Source organism: Oenanthe melanoleuca, chromosome 4 (genome assembly GCF_029582105.1).
Source record: "Oenanthe melanoleuca isolate GR-GAL-2019-014 chromosome 4, OMel1.0, whole genome shotgun sequence".
NCBI classification, from domain to species: domain Eukaryota; kingdom Metazoa; phylum Chordata; class Aves; order Passeriformes; family Muscicapidae; genus Oenanthe; species Oenanthe melanoleuca.
In genome coordinates, this window is record NC_079337.1 from 67565084 (window position 1) to 67583481 (window position 18398).

The following is an 18398-nucleotide window of genomic DNA, read 5'->3' on the forward strand; positions in this document are numbered from 1 at the left end:
GGATCAAACCGGATCAAACTGGGATCAAACTGGGATCAAACTGGGATCAAATCGAGATGAACCAGGATCAACCCAGGATCAAACTGGGATCCACACAGGATCAAACTGGGATCAAACCGGGATGAATCGGGATCAAACCAGGATCAAACCGGGATCAAACCGGGATCAAACTGGGATCAAATCGAGATGAACCGGGATCAACCCAGGATCAACGGAATCCATCCGGGATTCGGGACAGAACCCGGAGAAGGCCCTGCCCAGGTGGGTCCAGACCTGCATTCCCACGGGAACAGCCTCGGGATCAACCCAGGATTAACCCGGGATCAACCCGGGATTCGGGACAGGCCCAGGAAAAGGCCCCTGCCAGGTAGGTTCAGGCCTGGATTCCCTGAGGAACAGGCCCGGGATCCACCGGCATTAACTTGGGACCAACCCGGGATCCACCGGGATTCAGACAGGACCAGGAAAAGGCCCCGCCCAGGTGGTCCGGGCCTGGATCGCGGCTTTCCCACAGGAACAAGCCCGGGATCAACCCAGGATCCACCAGGATTCGGGACAGGCACGGGAAAAGGCCCCGCCCGCCCGGGATCCGCCCGGGATCCACCCAGGATCCACCAGGATTCGGGACAGGGACTGTGAAAAGGCCCCGCCCAGGTGGGTCCGGGCCTGGATCGCGGCTTTCCCACAGGAACAAGCCCGGGATCAACTCAGGATCCACCAGGATTCGGGACAGGCACGGGAAACGGCCCCGCCCCGGGATCCGCCCGGGATCCACCTAGGATCAACCCGGGATCCGGGACAGGGACTGTGAAAAGGCCCCGCCCAGGTGGGTCCGGGCCTGGATTCCCTCAGGAACAACCCGGGATCCACCCGGGATTCGGGATCGGGATCGGCCGCAGGGCCCGGCCCTCCCGCAGCAGGAACGCAGCTTCCTTTTCCTTCCCGAATTCCTGAGGGAAAGGCTCGCCCAGGGTGTTGGGAGTTGGGAGGTGAAAGACATCACCCCGTGCTCCTGTGGTAATAATGGAGTTGATAATTAGCGCTCACTTCTCCGGGAAATGCAGTTCAGGCATCCAAGGACAGCGCTGTTCATGGGGAGCAAACTTGAAGGAAAATGTGGGAAATTCAGGGGTGCGAGGTGCACCTTAAAAACCAGATCGGGCAGAGGGGTTTATTCCTGGTTTTGCTTTAATTGCAGCACCAAAATGGCCCATCAAGGCTCCAGCTTTGGGCGTTTCCCTCCCCATCCATCCTTCCCACAGCGGAAAACGGGATGGCAGCAGGGAATGGTGTCTGGAAAACAATGGGATGGGAGGGAGCCCAGCAGAGCTGCTGGTCTGCCCTGACACCCCTGGGGGCTTGGCCACCCTGCAGGCACACACGGGGCTCCCAATCCCAGTACAGGTGTCCCAATCCTAATACAGCCCAGTGCAGGTGTCCTGATCTCAGTACAGCCCAGTATAGGTGTCCCAATCCCAGTACAGCCCAGTACAGATGTCCCAATCCCAGTAAAGGTGTCCCAATCCCAGTACAACCCAGTACAGGTGTCCCAATCCCAGTACAGCCCAATATAGGTGTCCCAATCCCAGTAACAGGTGTCCCAATCCCTGTACAAGTGTCCCAATCCCAGTACAGCCCAGTACAGGTGCCCCCATCCCAGTACAGCCCTGTACAGCTGTCCCAATCCCTGTCCAGCTATCCCAATCCCTGTACAGCTGTCCCAATACCAGTACAACCCAGTACAGCTGTCCCAATCCCTGTAGAGCTGTCCCAATCCCTGTCCAGCTGTCCCAAACCCAGTACAGCCCAGTGCAGCTGTCCCAATCCCAGTACAACCCAGTACAGGTGTCCCAATCCCTGTACAGCTGTCCCAATACCAGTACAACACAGTACAGCTGTCCCTGTCCAGCTTTCCCAATTCTTGTCCAGCCCAGTACAGGTGCCCCCATCCCAGTACAGCCCGGTAGAGCTGTCCCAATCCCTGTACAGATATCCCTATTCCAGTACAACCCAGTACAGCTGTCCCTGTCCAGCTTTCCCAATCCCAGTACAACCCAGTACAGCTGTCCCTGTCCAGCTTTCCCAATTCCCGTACAGCCCAGTGCAGCTGTCCCAATCCCTATAAAGCTGTCCCAATACATCCCAGTACAGCTTTCCCAGTCCCAGTACATCCCAGCAGAGCTCTCCCAGTCCCTGCAGAGACCTCAAAAGCCAGAACCACCTTGGCACATCCTGGTGTTCCTATGGGAACAAATGCTGCCTTCCCTTGCTCCCAGGATCCAGCCACCAGTGAGGGAGTGTTGCTGCTTTCAACTTTAAAAACAAACCAAAACAATACAGGAAATATGAATATGAAAATGTCACAGGAAGATTGAAACTTTAGACTGTGAGGTGACACCCAGGGTAGAGGAGTTCAGGTTGTAGGAGCTGTGGAAATGCAGGGAGCTGGAGGAGAATTCCAGGCTGCTCCAGCACGTGGGTTTTTCTGTGCAGGACTTTTTTCCCAGGATTTTCTGTGCAGCCTCAGTGGTGATTCCCTGCCTGCAGCACGTTCAGCCCATGAATTATGCAGGTTTTTATCAGGTTAGTGTGTGTGTGTTGACACGGTGTCATCCCAGATTCTTAATCAAGATGCCAGGGAAGATGGAGCCCCTGCCCCGTGGGGCTTCATTAGCTGTGCCCATAATCTGATCACAGAGTTATTACAGTTCTGATCAAGTTTAATTCTGGGAATTGCAGCCTGTCAATCAAGCACAAGTCCCCCTGATAACACAGCTCTTGTAGTGGGGTTTGAGTTTGCTGTTCCTCCACAGGAGCACCTGGGAATTCTGCAGGAGTTTGTCCTTGTCCTGCTGCTCTGTCCACACACTGGTTAAGGTTTTATTTTTTTTTTTTACTCATTTTTAGTGATTCAGGATTTAAAAATGCCATTTTCAAAACTCTTACAATGTTATAGTTCCTCTTCTTTTGGGGAAAAAAAAAAACCCAAACCTATAAAGGTTATAATGAGAGAATTTAACACTAATATAAAGTGACAATTCTTACTAAGGTTTGATATTTTATGTCAATAAAAGCACAGGCCTAAAGCCATTTATTTATGATTGATTATAGCACTGATGAATAGAGTAACACATAATATCTTCTATTATATAGGGTCTGGAATAATTTTGTTTTTAGTAGCTTGATTTTCTGTGAACTCTTTTGCTTTTTTGACTTTATTCTTCCATTCATCCTGACCTTTTAAAATAAATACCTTCCTTTCTAGGCTAGGTGGAAAAAAGGATTCACACCAGAGGCCATCCACACTGCACAGGCAATTTATTCTCTAGTAAACCCATTTATGCAGCTTGATTTGTTTTCCACATGAGAATATTCCTGTTTCACAGGGTTTTGAAGCTTACTCTGAAAATAGCACTTTTTTTAAACCAATTCTCCTTAAGCCTCTTTAACCAGTGGCTTTAGTGCTACACCTTTTTAGACCTGAATATTATTTTAATTTTTTTTTTTTACAACAAACTAAGTACATAGGATGACATCCAACTGCAGAGTGTTTTCAGTCACAAATCACTCATGATAAAGAAGTTTTTTTTATTCCTTTCTAGTTCTGCAGAATTTGTGTCTCCTTGCATTGGGCAAAATGCACATCACCAGCCCTGACACCTGGAGAGTTGTGTTTTATTGAGCAATAACTTAATGTCAAATCAGCTGTCAGAACTCAGAGTTTGCACAATTCTCAGAGAATTGTGGAGAGATCCCTTGGGATGGGCTCTGTCAGTCCACCCCATGCCTAAATGAGGATGTCATTTCACCACAGCAACCACATTCCACAGAATTCCTCTGTTCTCCAGCCTCACTAAAGCTATAAAAGAGGTCAAATACTGTCAAATATTGCACTGAGAGATGCATCTAAATCACATTAATATTGCTAAGCAGAGATTAATTAAGACACCACAATTATGAAGAAATGAAATTCAGTTGGTAAGGAGCTGATGAGGGGATCTATTTTAACAAAGCCAATTAAAAATAAGCATGGTCCTGAAGAGTGCCAAGAATGAGAAAATTCGTTCAAAATCAGGAAAACTGGGTCTGCTTCAGCATCAAAGCTCATTTTCCTCTCTGAAACCAATGCTAAGGCCATGGAAATGTGGATTTCTGACAGGATGGGTTTTGTTTCCTTGTTTGAGAAAGCTCTGGGGACTTGCAGAGTTCAGTAGCATTGAAGCCTCATCACAGAAAATTCAGACAGACAAGTCCATTCCAGATTCAGTGATGTAATTGAGTAAACTCTGCTGTAAATTGAAAAGCTCCAGGAGAAACACTGATTAAAGTGGTATCTGGCAGTTTTTCATTTGGCAATCAAATTACACCAGAGGACTAACCAAAGCAAGATATCTACATGATCTATATCTGAATTTGTAACATTTTCATCAGCTCTGAAGTGTTTACCCCAATTTTGAAATTCAGGTTGTGATCACTCTTGTTTTGCCTGCACTGACAGGCATCCTAAGGAATCCTAAAAATTCAGATTTATCTTTTTTTCTGATGATTCTTCAGCCAGACAGAAACTCATTTCTTCCCAAGCCTCACTGAAATTCTTACTCCAAAGTGCTGGAGGCTGTAGGAAATGCAGTATCTTGTCTCCTTGGAGACCATAAAAGAGCTGTTTGTGTGAGCTGAACACACCACACAAATGACAGGCCTGGGTTCTGACCAGAGCCCAAGGGTGAAAATCCAAGGTTTCTTCAAACTTTTACTAGTTCTGCTGGGAAGAAAACCATAGGAAGAAAAAATATATCCTATTATATCAAGGTGTCTGCAGTTATATCAACTTCTTTTTTTTTTTTTTTTTAAGCATTTCCTGTATCATTAGAAACACCACTGAATGATTTGCATGAATTTAGTGAAGAGAGGATTTTAGAAAGGCTGTGCTCACAGAGTAAAAAATAAAATTTTTAGCAGGAAAATGCCCTTGTGCTTAAGATTGAAGGGAGATGAGGGTGGGGAGCAAATGTCATATTCAAGGTCTGTGGAGGAGCTCATCCCAGGTGTTTAACACTCTGAAGGACAAAAGTTCAAAGCAAAAATTCATGGATATGAAGGATTTTCTTGCTGGCCTCTCTTGGCTTTTCCAGCTACTTGTCTCATTTTGCTGGGGATGAAGGAACAGGGACTGTTCTCCCTGGGGTTTGGGTGCAACCTCCTGGCCAGGGCAGAATTACAGGTGCATTTGAAACTGCACCTGTAAGAGCCTCTCTGCCTCATTTGACATTACTGAAAACATGCATTTTGTGGGGGTTTCTTAGAGTATGGCCAGCAAATGGTTGGGAGAAAAATGATGTAGGAGTCTAAATTATTACTGAGCTGTGTTTCAAGTGAGTGGCAAAGGGAGGAACTCACTCATTGCTGGTTTTATTTCTTTCTCCCATTCAGATGCCTCGCCGTGCACGTAACACCCACCTGCAGAAGCCATGAATTCCAGAAAATTCCCCTCAGAACCAAGGAGAGTTTTTCCTGCTGCTAAAGCTCCCAGCCAGCAGCCATGTCACATCCTGGTGGTGGATGTCACCTCCCCTTCCTGGGCCAACACCTGCTCTGTGCTCTCTGAGGCTCTGGAGAATGTGCTGTGCCTGGCCTGTGGCCTGGCAGGACCCTGCAGAGTGCCCCTGCTCAGCCTCTACGTGGTGCAGCCCCAGCAGGAGTGTCTGCTGCCCTTCACGGTATGCCCCAGGCTCTGCAGCTTCTTTTTCTAAAAAAAAAGTTATGATTCATAATAAATTTATATCTAAAAATCTGTGTACAAACCCAGCCGATCGTTTCACGGCAAGGTGAATTTTATGAAAGGATGAAGTTTAAAAGGAGGAGTCTCATTTTTGATCTGTGAACCTGATAAATCAAGTTTTGTGCTCTTCCTTCCTAAAATGTGTTTTGGGGCAGCTGTTGCACCTTTGATGTGCTGCTTTGTGCTGTGCTGCTTCTCTCTCAGAATTAGCACACACAGCTTGAGCTGTAATAATTTGAACACTGGACAAATATTACCAATGTGTGAGAGGTTCTAGATATTGAAGGGGAAAGGTGCAGAGTGAAAATATCTGTGCTGAATTTGAGAAACATCCTGAAATCACAGAATTATCTGCAAAAGTTCTCTAAGATTAAATCCAGTTCTTAACCCAGCGCTGCCATAACCACCACTTAAATACCTAAGTGCCACATCCACACAGATTTTAAATGTAGAGATACAAGTCAGTAAAAACAAATATTGGTCTCATTTAGGGCTCTGCAGAGGAATAAATGTAAATGGAGAATGAGTAGCAGCTCTGCAGTAATAGTTTGGGAGTACAAATATGCATCTTAAAGTTCACAAGAATTTTTGAAGCCATCCTGTTAGAAACAACCACACTGAGCACTCCCATTTACACATCAGTGTAAACACACAGGATTAACCCTTCCACTTTATACAGCAATGGTGGAAACATGCTGAAAAGTTTTGTCAAGCCTTCACATCTTGAGAAAAACAAAAAAACAGAGGTCAAGAGTAAATTAGCAAATGTGATCTGCAAGAAGACTCTGGCTAATGCTGGTGTTTATTTTGTAGAAAAGGTTATAGATAGTGTGACAAGGATGAATCTCATGACTGCTGCTCCTGATCAGCTGTCTTTTTTATTTAAACAACAATTCCTCATTTTGATAGTTGCAGTTTTTAAAGACAGAGGAGCCCTTAGATCACTGTTTTGTTTTGTTCATATCACAGGATATTGTATTTCACCAAAGTAGCCCTATCTTGTTAAAACTTCCTTCCAGACAGCCATCTAGCTTTGATCTAAGACAAGATGGGCAATCAAGTGCTTCTCTTGATAATTTCATCCAGTGGTTAATACTTGTCATTGTAAAACCTGTACCTCATCCCTAATTTGCATTTATTTGTTTTATCCTCCAGGGATTTCTAATATATTTACTTTTCTGGCTAGATTGAAGAACATGCTTGTATTTTATCCTTTCTTCCTTTAAGTAGAAGTAGGTCCCTTCTCTGTTCTGGCTGGTAAATCAAGAACAAATTATAAGTTTACTGCAAAACATTTTTACAATCATTTTAAAAATTTCCAAGCCATTCTTTGTATTCACTCTGCTTTTTTTTGGGGTGTGCTACATTCCAGTAGTAGACATCAGCTGCTGTACTGAAGCTGTGTTAAAAGGTGCTTGTTAGACAAATCATGAAGCCAGGAAAGCCCCAGAGCTGAAAATAGAGATGGGGAGAGTACATGGGGAAGTGTCACACACACTTGGCCTGGTTTTAATCTTCCCTCAGTGCTTGTTTCTGGTCTCTGTTCCCACTGGTGTCCTCACTAGGGGAGTCCATAAAGCTTCCCTGGAAAGGGCAGGGAGGGCAAAGAAAGAGAAGCCAGAATGAAAGCTGATGACTGACAAGGTAAGAAATCAGCATTTAAGCATCAAAAAAATTAATGTGGGACTGAGTAAGGACTGAGCAGAGCCTCTGAGCTTCCCACTCACTGAAAGCCCCCCCTGCAAACCATGGCCCAGGGGTGCTGCAGTGACTCAGAGCCCCACACACCTGAAGCAAACAAGTGAAATGTTCACCTGCTCCCTCTTCAGTGGGGAAGGTGACCTCTGGCACCAGTGTCTTGTATTGCTTTAAATAAATTTGGTAGAGTTCACTCAATACCTTTCCTGTGGCCACCATGTTCAGCTGCTGGGCCTGTCTCAGCTCTGAGTTCTTGGGCTGAGCTGACATCTCTGTGGCCACCAGCCTTCCTCCACATTATGGAGAAGCATTTCATGCTGTTTACCAGCTTTTCCTGCTCCTTGAACCCTGTTTTGCAGCAAGTGAGAGAAAACTTTGCCCGAATCCAAGCCTGCATTTCGGAGCTGCGCTCGCTGCCGGCCGAAGGCTGCTTCCCCCAGGGAGGGAGTGGAGTGGTGCAAGCTGTGCAGGATGGATTGCAGCAATTCAAGCAGTACAGCAGGCACACAGCAGCAGGAGGCTCCACAAATAGTTCTGTTGAGGTAAGAAAATGCTGGGAAGGGAGTGGGAGCCATCCCACATCATTGTGCTTTAAAAATGTGTATTTTGTGTGCAGTGAACGTGCAGAAAAATTTAATTATTCAGCACTCTGGCACTTTTAGAGATACACTGTCCAGAAGTCCTGAAGGAAGATATCAAGTCCTCAAATCCCTCTGGACAGATTCCTGGGGAATCTTTTCTAGAGAAAGCTGTCCTGGTCCAAGATCTGATAGATTTTGGTGGACACTGGTGGCTGTGTTTTGGTGGACACTGGTGGCTGTGTTTTCAGCTCTGATTGTGTGTTTTTGCATGAAGGGGAGGGAAGTTTCTAATAACACATGAGATCAGATGTGTGAATGCAGAAAGCAGAGCAAGGTTCACAGGAGGAAGTATTTTTTCAAGTAGTATCAACTGACATGAAAGGACAGGGAGTTATTGAGGGGAAAGGACTCACAAAGAAATGGTGTTTTCCTCTGGACAGCAGAAAATATCAGCTCCAAAATTTTACATTTCAGACTTCCCAGGCTCAGGATCCACGTGCCAGTCATAAAAAGCAAATTGAGATTCCCACAAGTTAAATTTAGGTCCTTAAACCCTTCCAGAGTCTCACAGAGTCATGCTGTGATCAGGCTGCAATTGAGACTCACTCCCAGTGTCTGTCCAGGAAACTTTTCTACTGACTTTCTGTGTTTCTTGGGGCTTTAAGGTATTTTTTCTGACAATTTGAAAGGTGCTTTGTGCTTTAACTCTAAAGCTGGGGTTTGGAACAAACAAGAGACAAGACCCTTTTTGACACACAACAAAATCCAGGGCGTTTTCTAGTACACTTGAAGGAACAAGCTACATTAAAAATTAAGTTAATCCATGGTTATAGAGAGTTTTTACTCCCCTAAGCAATCCTTGTTCCTCTAGATTATGCAATTTAATTGTACTTCTCTTTGCAAGGGGATGTAAGACATGCTGCAGGGACAGGCTCTGATCACTGACAGGCAGGAGACAGTTTTACCCTTACAAAAGGCCAAAAAAAAAAAATGTTTCAAAAAAAGGCCTCTTTCTGCTTCACATTCTTAAGTGATTGCAATTTCCCCCTCCAATCACAAGCATTTTTTTGTGCAGAATAAGTTGAATTTTTGTTTCCTTTTCTCAGTATCAGACCAAAACTGGGTGATGGGAATCACACCTGCTGCTGCTCTCTTTGGAAATACCTTTAGGATAGACTGTATATGTTAAAAAAATATAAAATTCCCATTCAGCTTTCAAGGGAGAAGACCAAGTTTAGTTTATTTGAACTATAATTAATGTACAAGTTCCTTCTTACACACACTCAGTGATCACAAGTGCAGAGCACAGAGCAGAGTTCCTCCAGTGAACCTCTCAATCCATTTCATATTGGCTTAAATGTGAGCCAAAGCTAAAAAAAAAAAAAAAAATTTGCTTGCATAGATGAGCTATTTCAGCAAGATTTCTACTCAACATCTTCACCTCTCAAGAGAGAATTGGGCTAGAGGCAGCTTTTTAATTCTCTGCTTTGTGTTTCAGATCACAGTTTTGACCAGCCAGCCCAGCAGAGACATGGTAAAGCAGCTGGAAAAGAAGTTACAAGATGTAGACCTGGTGAGCCTGAGAAGAATCCAGGTCATTGAGGTTCTGAAGAGAGATTTCCTGCAGCCTGAGGACGTGGAGCAGGGTGTGGCAGCAGAGGAGCCCAGCACTGGTGAGTGGAAGGTGTTTTTGGGGAAGTTCTAACTTAGGGCAGCAGCACAGCCACTGCTTCTTGCTCTGGTCCAACATCTGCCACTTCCCTTTGGGCCATTTCATGTCCCTTAGGTCGGGGGAGCTGCTGTGCCTGGAGGAAGTTTGTACCACAGAACTTCTCTGGGGTTTGTAGAACTTGCAGACCTCAGTTATTACTTCATTTATTACTTGGTGTTACTTAAAATTCATGTGGGTACAGCTTCACTGTGGGGGGTTAAAGAGAAAAAGGCATCGAGGTATGGGGGTAACACACTCTGAATAATGATTATAAAAATTTATAAAGCTACTAAAATTTATTCCAAATATGTATAGTTCATCCTACATCTCAGTTCCAATAACAGATTTTTAAAATTTCTTAGTAATTACAGCCAGTTTATTAAAGAAGAAACAAGGGATAAGACTTTCCTTTCCTTTCCTTCTTCTCCTTCCTAAAAAAAGTTTTCTCCCAAATTTACCCTAAACCACAAACACATAATTAACAAATACATAATACATGTTAAAATTACTGTAATCCCCTAAATTTAATAATAAAATGCCCTACTCCTCCTCCCTAAAAAAAACAACTTTGGTTTCAAAAATAAACTTTTATTTCAACTATTATAATCCTTAAAGTGTGCCTCCTAATTTAATATAATCCTCAATAATAATTGTAAAAAACCTGTTATTAGAAAAATTTACATAATAATCAAATGTTCATTCTCCCAAATAACTAATCACTATAACATCAAAACCACAAGAAAACTGTTTCTTGGGAAAAAAATCTCCATAAACTAAAAAAAAAAAAAAAATCTTCTCTTTCAAGTAAATTAATAAAAAACAATTTTAAAAATAGCTAACTAAATTGTTTTTCTGTACATTTCAGTGTACATTTTCAGTCTGAGCATGGAGAAAAGCAGTAGCAATAAACAGGAACTGTATCAAAGACAAAAAAATAATTAAAGCTAATTAAGAGGCTTGGTCAGTGATAGTAACTCTTCCCAGCAATGTGCAGCCTGGGAGAGGGAATCAAAATTTTTTTTTTTTCTATTTTCTATTATTTGTTTTTTACTGAGGGACAGGCAGTGTTATTTGTCTCTTGCTGTTCATTTTCTTTTGTGGATGCAGTAGCAAATTTCTGCTCAAGCTCCACAGAGGAGGAGATGCTCTGGGCCTCTCTGTCACAGGGCTGCTTTAGGGAAAGCAAAACCTCACCATAATATTTTTAAAAGTGGATTTTTTGTGTAGCCCTTTCACCCAGTAAATGCAATGAAAATATGAATGTGAACATAAAGGCCACTGAAATGTCAAGTGATAAAAATCTAATTTTCTGAATAGATAACTATTTGCTCTCTAAAAAAAGCAACAGGGGATGGGTAGGTCAGATAATTGGAAAAAATAACCAAATTTGTTTATGATACCCATTGGAGCTCCCTTCTTCTGTTTCAGAAAAAAAAATCAATTTTACTATAGAATATTCCAGTGAAGAGCATTGAATTTGCAAAATCCCTCATACAGGAAGTGCAAGATTAGTGCTGTGTTGAACTAGAAAATAAATATTGTGATGCAGCACTTAATCAAGAGCTTCATTTCACTGAGGATATTTCTTCCATTAGTTTATTGAGGGGTTATTTGAACATACTTACATTTTTAATATCCCTTTCATAGGCTCATTCCCAGGTTAGTGCAGCAGGAAGAAACTTCAGTGGTTTGAAAACTCCACATTGGCAAATCTTAGAACAGCTTTGAACATGCTCAGATCTCAGAATCAGAGCAAACTGATTTAACTAAACCCCATGTAGGGGGAGCAGGACTTTTGAGGTGGGAATAATCTGGGGCAGTAACCAACAGGATATCTGGCCTTTGGATGGACTGGTCTCTAATTGATATTATTTTTTTTCCTTTTTTCTTTTTGATTTTCCCCTGCCCCATTCCACTCCCTGAAGCAGCTGAGCCTTGCCAGACCTTTTGCTAACAAAGGTTAATATTTGCATGTGCTGAAGATAACTGCTCCCAGCTCTTTCTGTTTGATAAAAACAAAAAACAAGTCCTGCAGATAAAGCACTAATGCCCATTTTATGACCACAGCCCATCTTCTGCAAACTCCAGGGCTTATTTCTCCACGTGGGCTCTGCTCTCCAGGAAGTTTGAGAACCATTGCAAAGGAGATGTTGGCACCCCAACCTGTTTTTCCTAATGAATGTAGTGAATTTCTTTTAAAATTGTCATGTCTTGTGCCAGCTGCAGATGTGTAAGGGATTAAATATCTGTTAAAGAGGAAAAAGTTAAAAAAAAACCAAAAAACAGGGAAATGTTTACAGAGGGAAGAACTAAAGCATTTACCTGCTCCAAAACACAAATAATTCCCCTTGTCAGCTGTGTTTTGCTGTTTGTAAAAGTTAATTAATTAAAGTTAATTTCCTGGTGCTTTGTCTTCTGAGCTGTTAATGTTCTCTTCAGTGCACATCCCTGAGAGAAGCCCAAGTCTAAAATCTGTAAGGAATGCATCCAGAACAGGATCATCCTGCAAGAGTGAATTCTGCAGGGAAATGGGAGCAAGATTCAGCATCAGGGCAAGGGGCTGGCAGTGAGAACAGCCCAGTTCATGGAGAGCAGCCTCCAACTAAAGAAAGAAGAAATAAAAACAAAACAAGCAAACAAACAAACAAACAAACAAACAAACAAACAAACAAAAAAAACCAAAAAAAACCAAAACAAAACAAAAAAACGAAGAACTTTAAAAAAATAATGAAATGTCCTGGCAGGCAGGGAGGATGATAAAGAAAGGTTTTTAGTAGCAAGGGCAGTGTGAAAGATCTCCTGTTGTGGGTGGGAGTGGAGTCTGCTTTGCTACAGAGACACAACAAAATAATCTCCTCAGGGCTGGGAGATGGGGAGAGCCAAAAAGTGTGTCCTGCAGAGCATCTGAACAATTACAGTCATTACAGTAGTCCTGGATTATTTGCCAGCTAGAAATTAATTCATTTCTGGGGGTTTTTCTTTGGGCTGTTTTGGGTTTGGTTTTTTTTTTTAAGTGTCATTTTTGCCAAATGGCATTAGAAATGCTAATGCATAAAGAAAAGATGTCTCAGTGTAGATGGATGTAGCAGAGTTTTTTAAACCCCCTGCTGGCCTGGTAAACACAAGGAGGGGAAAAGGCTATTTCTGCTATTTATTCATCTTCTCAGAAAGCCTTTCCACATCCTGGCTGCATGGTAAAGCCATTAGTGCTAGCACACTGTACCTTCTGTGTTTACAAGTGGTTATATTGCATGTCTTTTTTTTCCCCTTCACTTTATTTTATCTACTCCACTTAATTTTTATTTATCTGATGGACTTCAAGCTAGCTTCTCACCTGGATGCACCTCTGAGGTAATGTTTGTGGGTGGTTTGGGGTTTTTTTTGGGTTTATCTTGTTTAAACCCTACCTAACTCTGCTGTCCAGCCTACATTTCTCCATGCTTAAAAATTGTTGCTACATGACACCACATTTGTCTGCACCTCCAACAAAGCAGTTTAATAATTGCTGGTATGAGAAACCAGAGAAATCTTTTTGCTGGCTGAAAACAGTGGTGCTTTTTCACCTATTTTTTCCTTTTTCCTGCAGACATGGCAATCCTGGGAATGGACATTGAGGTGCAAACTGTAGAGGACAATGTCATCAGCCTGGAGATGCTGTTTAAAACGTGGCTCCTTGACCATGGCACAGAGAGGGAACAGCTCCATCTCCTGCTTCCCTCAGGAGGTTTTGGCCACACTGCTGCATCCAAGAACACCTTAAGTATTTAATTTTCTCTCCCCTCTGCTCCCCTTCAAGGAGCTCCTGAATCCCTCAGCCTTAAATTACCCAGGATTGTCCTATGGGCACCTTCCCTCCCATTAGAGACCCAGGTGAGGGCTGGGGATAATTGGAAAATCCTCAGCTGCTGCTTTGCTGCTGAGGCTGCAATTGTTTCCACTCTTCAGCAAAACTGCCTGGAGGGGCATGTGAATTTACAGCCCAAAGTAAAAAGGAGCCTTTTAGATCTGGAGAGTTGAACAGCCCTAAAAATTGTGTTCAAAACCAAGAGTCTGTGCCAGAGCTGCACTTAAATAAAAGCTGTCTTGCAGAGGGACTTGGGGACAGTGTGTGTCAGCCTTTAGTATTTTCCTTCCCCCAACAGTTGCTAGAAAACATTGATTTTGAAGTGGATTGAGCATGTCATGTGCCAAACATTGCCAATCCCAGCAACCCAAACCATTCTCTTCTCCCAGTGTGCCTGAAGTGTGACTTGCAGGAGAGGCTGCTGGACCCAGCCTGGCTTTCAGGGCCAGCTGAAGGCAGAGCAGCAGATCCCAGTTCTCCCTGGCACGTGGCAGCCTGGCCTCCCACAGCTCTGCACAAACTCAGGGTGCTGAAGTGAGTGCTGCTGCTTGTCTTCCACTGCCTAACTGGGAGAGGGGGTAAGAAAAGCTTCACTTCCCTGTGCAGCATCATTCTGGGGCCTGCTGACATCACCAGGAGGCTCTGGGGTGCTGCTGAGCCAAATTCTGGTGGGAAAAACCCCCATTTCCATCACTCTTCCTCTCATGGAACAGCACAGCCCACGTGCAGACCACAGTTATACCTGGTGTCACCACAGCACTGAGTGTGACACCACAGGTGTCATTCTTGCAAAAGTCCTTTTGCCCCAGTGAAATGTTTTATTGCACTAATTCTGCTCTCTCATTACATAATGAGGCCACAGCAATTAATTTTATGTCAGAGCCTAAGCAAAGCCTTACAACACTGTGATTTTACCTAAGAATTTGTTTTCCTGGCAGCAGTTCATGGCACAGGGCAGAGCATAGAGATGCTTTCCAGTGTCTTTTCTGAGATGTATTTCTAGGAAAAAAAAAGTTAATTCTTAATTTCTAAGCTGTGCTGTTGTTCTTACAATGCTGAGCACTAACATGAGCTGTATCCTGGCAGGGCTCTGAAGTCTGAAGGGGTCTGTGAGTCTGTGCTCTATGGGCTGCCCTTCATCATCAAGCCCACAAGCTGCTGGCAGCTGGACTGGGATGAACTGGAGACAAACCAGCACAGCTTCCATGCTTTGTGCCACAGTCTCCTGGTGAGTGTGTGAAAATTGCAGTGTGATGAGCCAGGAAAAGGAACAGTGAGTGCACACCTTGTAACATCTGTCAGGAAATATTTTAAAAGCTGCAGCTTCGTCTCATAGGGCAGAGTTGGGCTTGTAAATCCTTCCATCTGATGGAAAGATCATCTGATGGAAAGCTACAGCTCATCAGACCTTAGGGAAGACTCTCAAACCTACCAAAAATGAGTGTTTGGAGGTGTGAAGTGCAAATGTCAGGGTTGGAGTTAGACTTGTGACTTTAACAGCAAAAATAATTAACCAAGGCTTGGTGTGTGGAGAAGTAGCTGTTACTGACCAGCCATAAAGCAACATTGAGTGTTTTTGTTAAGAACTGACTTGCTAAAAAACAAAACAAATGCCATACTGTCCTCAGCCGTGCTGCAGAAGAGTTTCCCTGATGTGTGAGTGTGCCTGCCCTGAGTGGCAGTGCTGAAGGAAGTGACTGTTGCCTGTTGTTCACACCTGGATCTTGCCCTTTAGAAAAGGAAGTGGATGCTCTTGGCCAGACATGAGCCCCAGAACACTGGCCCAAACTGGAACGTGGTGGTGCATCCCTACTTTGTCATCATCCCCTCTGACTCTGCCACTCTCCTGGTGAAAGCTGTGGCCATCAGAGAGCTCCTGCTGCCATCAGCCTTCCCAGCCCTCCTGGCTGAGCACCCCGAGCCAGTCAGGGGCCCCATCGAGGTGAGTCACTCATTATCAGCTCCTTATCACCTCAGCAGATAACAAGAGGAGGAAATGGCTGTGACAATGTCTAGTGACAGCTGCAGTGTGATAGAGCACTCCCAGCACACAGCTTTCTCCACAGACAGCAAACACCTGTCCTTTGCAGCAGTGCTGTATGTCTGCAGAGGCTTTGTGAAGCAGAGTTGAGGGTGGCAGTGCCCAGAAAAGGTTCTCCAGCTTGTTGGCTCATTCTGGGCATTGGAAAGGGCAGGACTGCATCCTGCAAGGGGATGTTGAAATCCATCAGGATCTATGTGGAGATGCCTCTTGTTCTGCACACAGCTAAGAGTGCTCCTTATGGGCTGCAGCACAGCCAAAAATCCCTTTACCTTTCACTGCAGGGTGGCTTGGAATGTCTACAACACTGTCAAAGAAAAAGAAACTTGAAAAAGAAACCCAGAAACCCACAAACACGCAAACCCACAGCCTCTACCCGTCACATCCTGTAGCAAACTCAAGTTCTTTCTTCCAAGCAGAGTGCCCTGAACAGCTTGGAAGTGGAAGTTGCTTACAACCCCTTGCACCTGAAGAGCAACCTCTACAAACACCTGAAGAGTTCCTTGTACAAAGCTCCCCACCGGCAGCAGCCCCAGCCCCGGGAGCAGCGCCCGGAGCGGCACCAGCCCAGGCAGGTGAGTCCCTGTGTGAGCAGCCTGCATGGGCTCAGCTTCCAGCAGGGGAACTGCAGGCAACTCCTGTGCCCTGCAGGGGCTGGGTGTAGCAGCCAGCACCTCCTCCCACAAGGATTTGCATTTTGTCTTGCAGCCTCAGAGCAGAGCCAAAGCTGCAGTGGCTCCCCTGCTGATGGCTCCTTCTCCCCTCCAAACATCCAGACCAGCAGCAGCAGCCAGGAGAGGCTCCTGTGAGGGCTCCCTGCTCCCCAAGGAGTATGAGGAGTTCCTGCAGTGAGCACCAGGGCCTGGCCCTGGGCAGGCACAGCTCCTGGCTCAGCAGCTGGCCGGATGTGGTCAGGCAAGACACCGAGCTGGGCCTTGGTCAGACAAGCACTTCCCATCGTTTGTTCCTCCTTGTTGTTGTTTCAGCGTTGTGTTCGTCACCCAGCCAGTTCTGCAGGAAGTTTGCTGCTCAGGGACCCTCTGTCCAGAGATCCAGCTGTCCCCTGCAGCAGCACCACGTATTTCCTGTTCTTGCCAGCACACGTCACCAGCCTGCCTCAGTTTGGGTTTCTGATTTGGGCAAGCACAGGCCACAGATCACAGATCGCTGTCAGTGGGGGCAGAAGAGCTGCAGGCAGGGCAGGCAGGAAATCAGACAGACAAGACAGGGCAGTCATGCTGAGCTGCCCTCATCCCACAGCAGCAGGTTCAGTGGGGTGGTTGAATAGGAATGAAACTTGGATTTCATTTCAAAGCCTGCAGTTCTGCTCTCCCAGATGATTTGGTTGCTTCTAAGATTGGCCTTGCTGTCCAACACCCTAGTTCATGAAGGGGGTTGTAGCAAATGCCAAGCCAGAGCAATTCCAGAGAATCCCTGCCCAGATGCCAGCCTGGTTTCCAGTGCAGGTGTAGGGCAGCTGCCCCTGGCACAGCAGGAGCCAAGGGCAGCTTCACCAAGCCAAGGGTGGTCTCACTGAGCCCCTGCTGCCAAGCACCAGCAGAGTTTGTGTTCTACTTATTGGTTCTGAAAAGCTGTTTCAAAATAAAGTTATCTTACACAGAGTTCACTCTGACATGTCCAGCACTGCTATCCCACCCTGACCTGTGCTTCCTGGGAAACAGCTGCAGGTGAGCAGGGGCATGAGGCAAGCACCCCAATCCCATCAGAGCCATCTCTCTGACAGGTCCAAAGGCATGGGCTGGCTCTTCCCATGCCCTGGCATCTCATCAGGCAGCTGCTGGGCAAGACATCAAGGGCAGGTACCATGGAACAAGGCAGACACAGGGATCACTGGCTGCAGGAAGGAGCCAGGGGCAGGAACACACAAATGGCCCAGTGTGAGGCCTGCAAATCAGTCAACAACATAAAGGTGACAAAATCAGGTTTAGGGAGGGGGCAGCAAGAAGGCAACAAAGTTTTTTGGAACCACCTCAGCCTCCCTAAGATTTCCCAAAACCCATCAGATTTTTCCCCTTCTCCTGCAGCAAAACCCCAGTGGAGTTTTGCTGCACAGCAGAGGGGAACAGCCACAAATTGCCCATGGCTACAGCTGAGCTGTATTTTTACAGGACTGAGGCTTCCCCCTGCAACCTGGGCATCAGATAAATGGCCAGAGCTCATCACCTCGTCACCATCTCACCAGCCTGGGGACCTGAACCTCCAGACTCCAACAGTTTGGCTGAGCTGGAGCTGCAGAAGTGGTGCTTAGCCCTCTGCACAGGTACAGCACTGCCTGTCACCTGCCTGCTCTAGAGGCTGCTAAACCTGCAGAAGTCATCAGCAGCCCCATCCAAACATGGGGGCAGCCAATGCCAGCATGCCTGGTGTGGCCCCACACAGAAAGGACAAGCTGGTTTTTTTCCTGGGAACGTTTCTGCCCAATGTGTGGCCGCATAGCAATCACCCAACACCCAAACCACACAGCAGGGATCACAGATTTTGCCATTAAAGTCAGTGGGATCCAGACTGGGCCCTTCCAGGCCTTCCAAAGCAGCTGGGAGCAGGGGGGAATCAGCAGTGGGATCAAGCTGGAGAAGGAGAAATCCTGTGATTCATCAACAGCCACTGAGCTGCAGCAGAGCAGCAGAGCTGGCACCCATCCCTGCCCAGCCTTCTGCCTGGAGGCCATCACATATCTGAGCCTGACTCTCATTTCCCTTAATCCCCTGGCAGCAGGGCACCAG

The 18398-nt window shown here is 45.5% G+C and overlaps 1 protein-coding gene across 6 annotated transcripts; it reads left to right on the forward strand.

The window, feature by feature from the left end:
• Window positions 1-391: 391 nt before the first annotated feature.
• On the forward strand, window positions 392-17276 carry M1AP (meiosis 1 associated protein). 6 transcript variants are annotated; one of them, XM_056489259.1, is made up of 11 exons: window positions 392-481; window positions 655-826; window positions 5431-5717; window positions 7837-8019; window positions 9557-9731; window positions 13356-13529; window positions 14003-14147; window positions 14700-14841; window positions 15349-15555; window positions 16074-16229; window positions 16363-17276. In XM_056489259.1, the coding sequence occupies exons 3-11, from the start codon at window positions 5469-5471 to the stop codon at window positions 16504-16506; spliced, it is 1575 nt and encodes a 524-aa protein (XP_056345234.1). In that variant the 5' UTR covers window positions 392-481; window positions 655-826; window positions 5431-5468; the 3' UTR covers window positions 16507-17276. The 6 variants fall into 6 exon arrangements, with proteins under 6 accessions (XP_056345234.1, XP_056345236.1, XP_056345233.1 ...); XM_056489262.1 differs by lacking the exon at window positions 392-481 and adding an exon at window positions 2494-2583 and having other exon boundaries at window positions 687-826; XM_056489261.1 differs by lacking the exon at window positions 655-826 and having other exon boundaries at window positions 447-654.
• The last annotated feature ends 1122 nt before the right edge of the window (window positions 17277-18398 follow it).

Bases quoted from the DNA above. Each gene is read 5' to 3' on its own strand.
- M1AP (XM_056489259.1), top strand. From the start codon at position 5,469: ATGAATTCCAGAAAATTCCCCTCAGAACCAAGGAGAGTTTTTCCTGCT. The intron at 8,020-9,556 runs GTAAGAAAATGC...TTTGTGTTTCAG, and splicing joins CCACAAATAGTTCTGTTGAG to ATCACAGTTTTGACCAGCCA. The intron at 14,148-14,699 runs GTGAGTGCTGCT...GTATCCTGGCAG, and splicing joins CACAAACTCAGGGTGCTGAA to GGCTCTGAAGTCTGAAGGGG.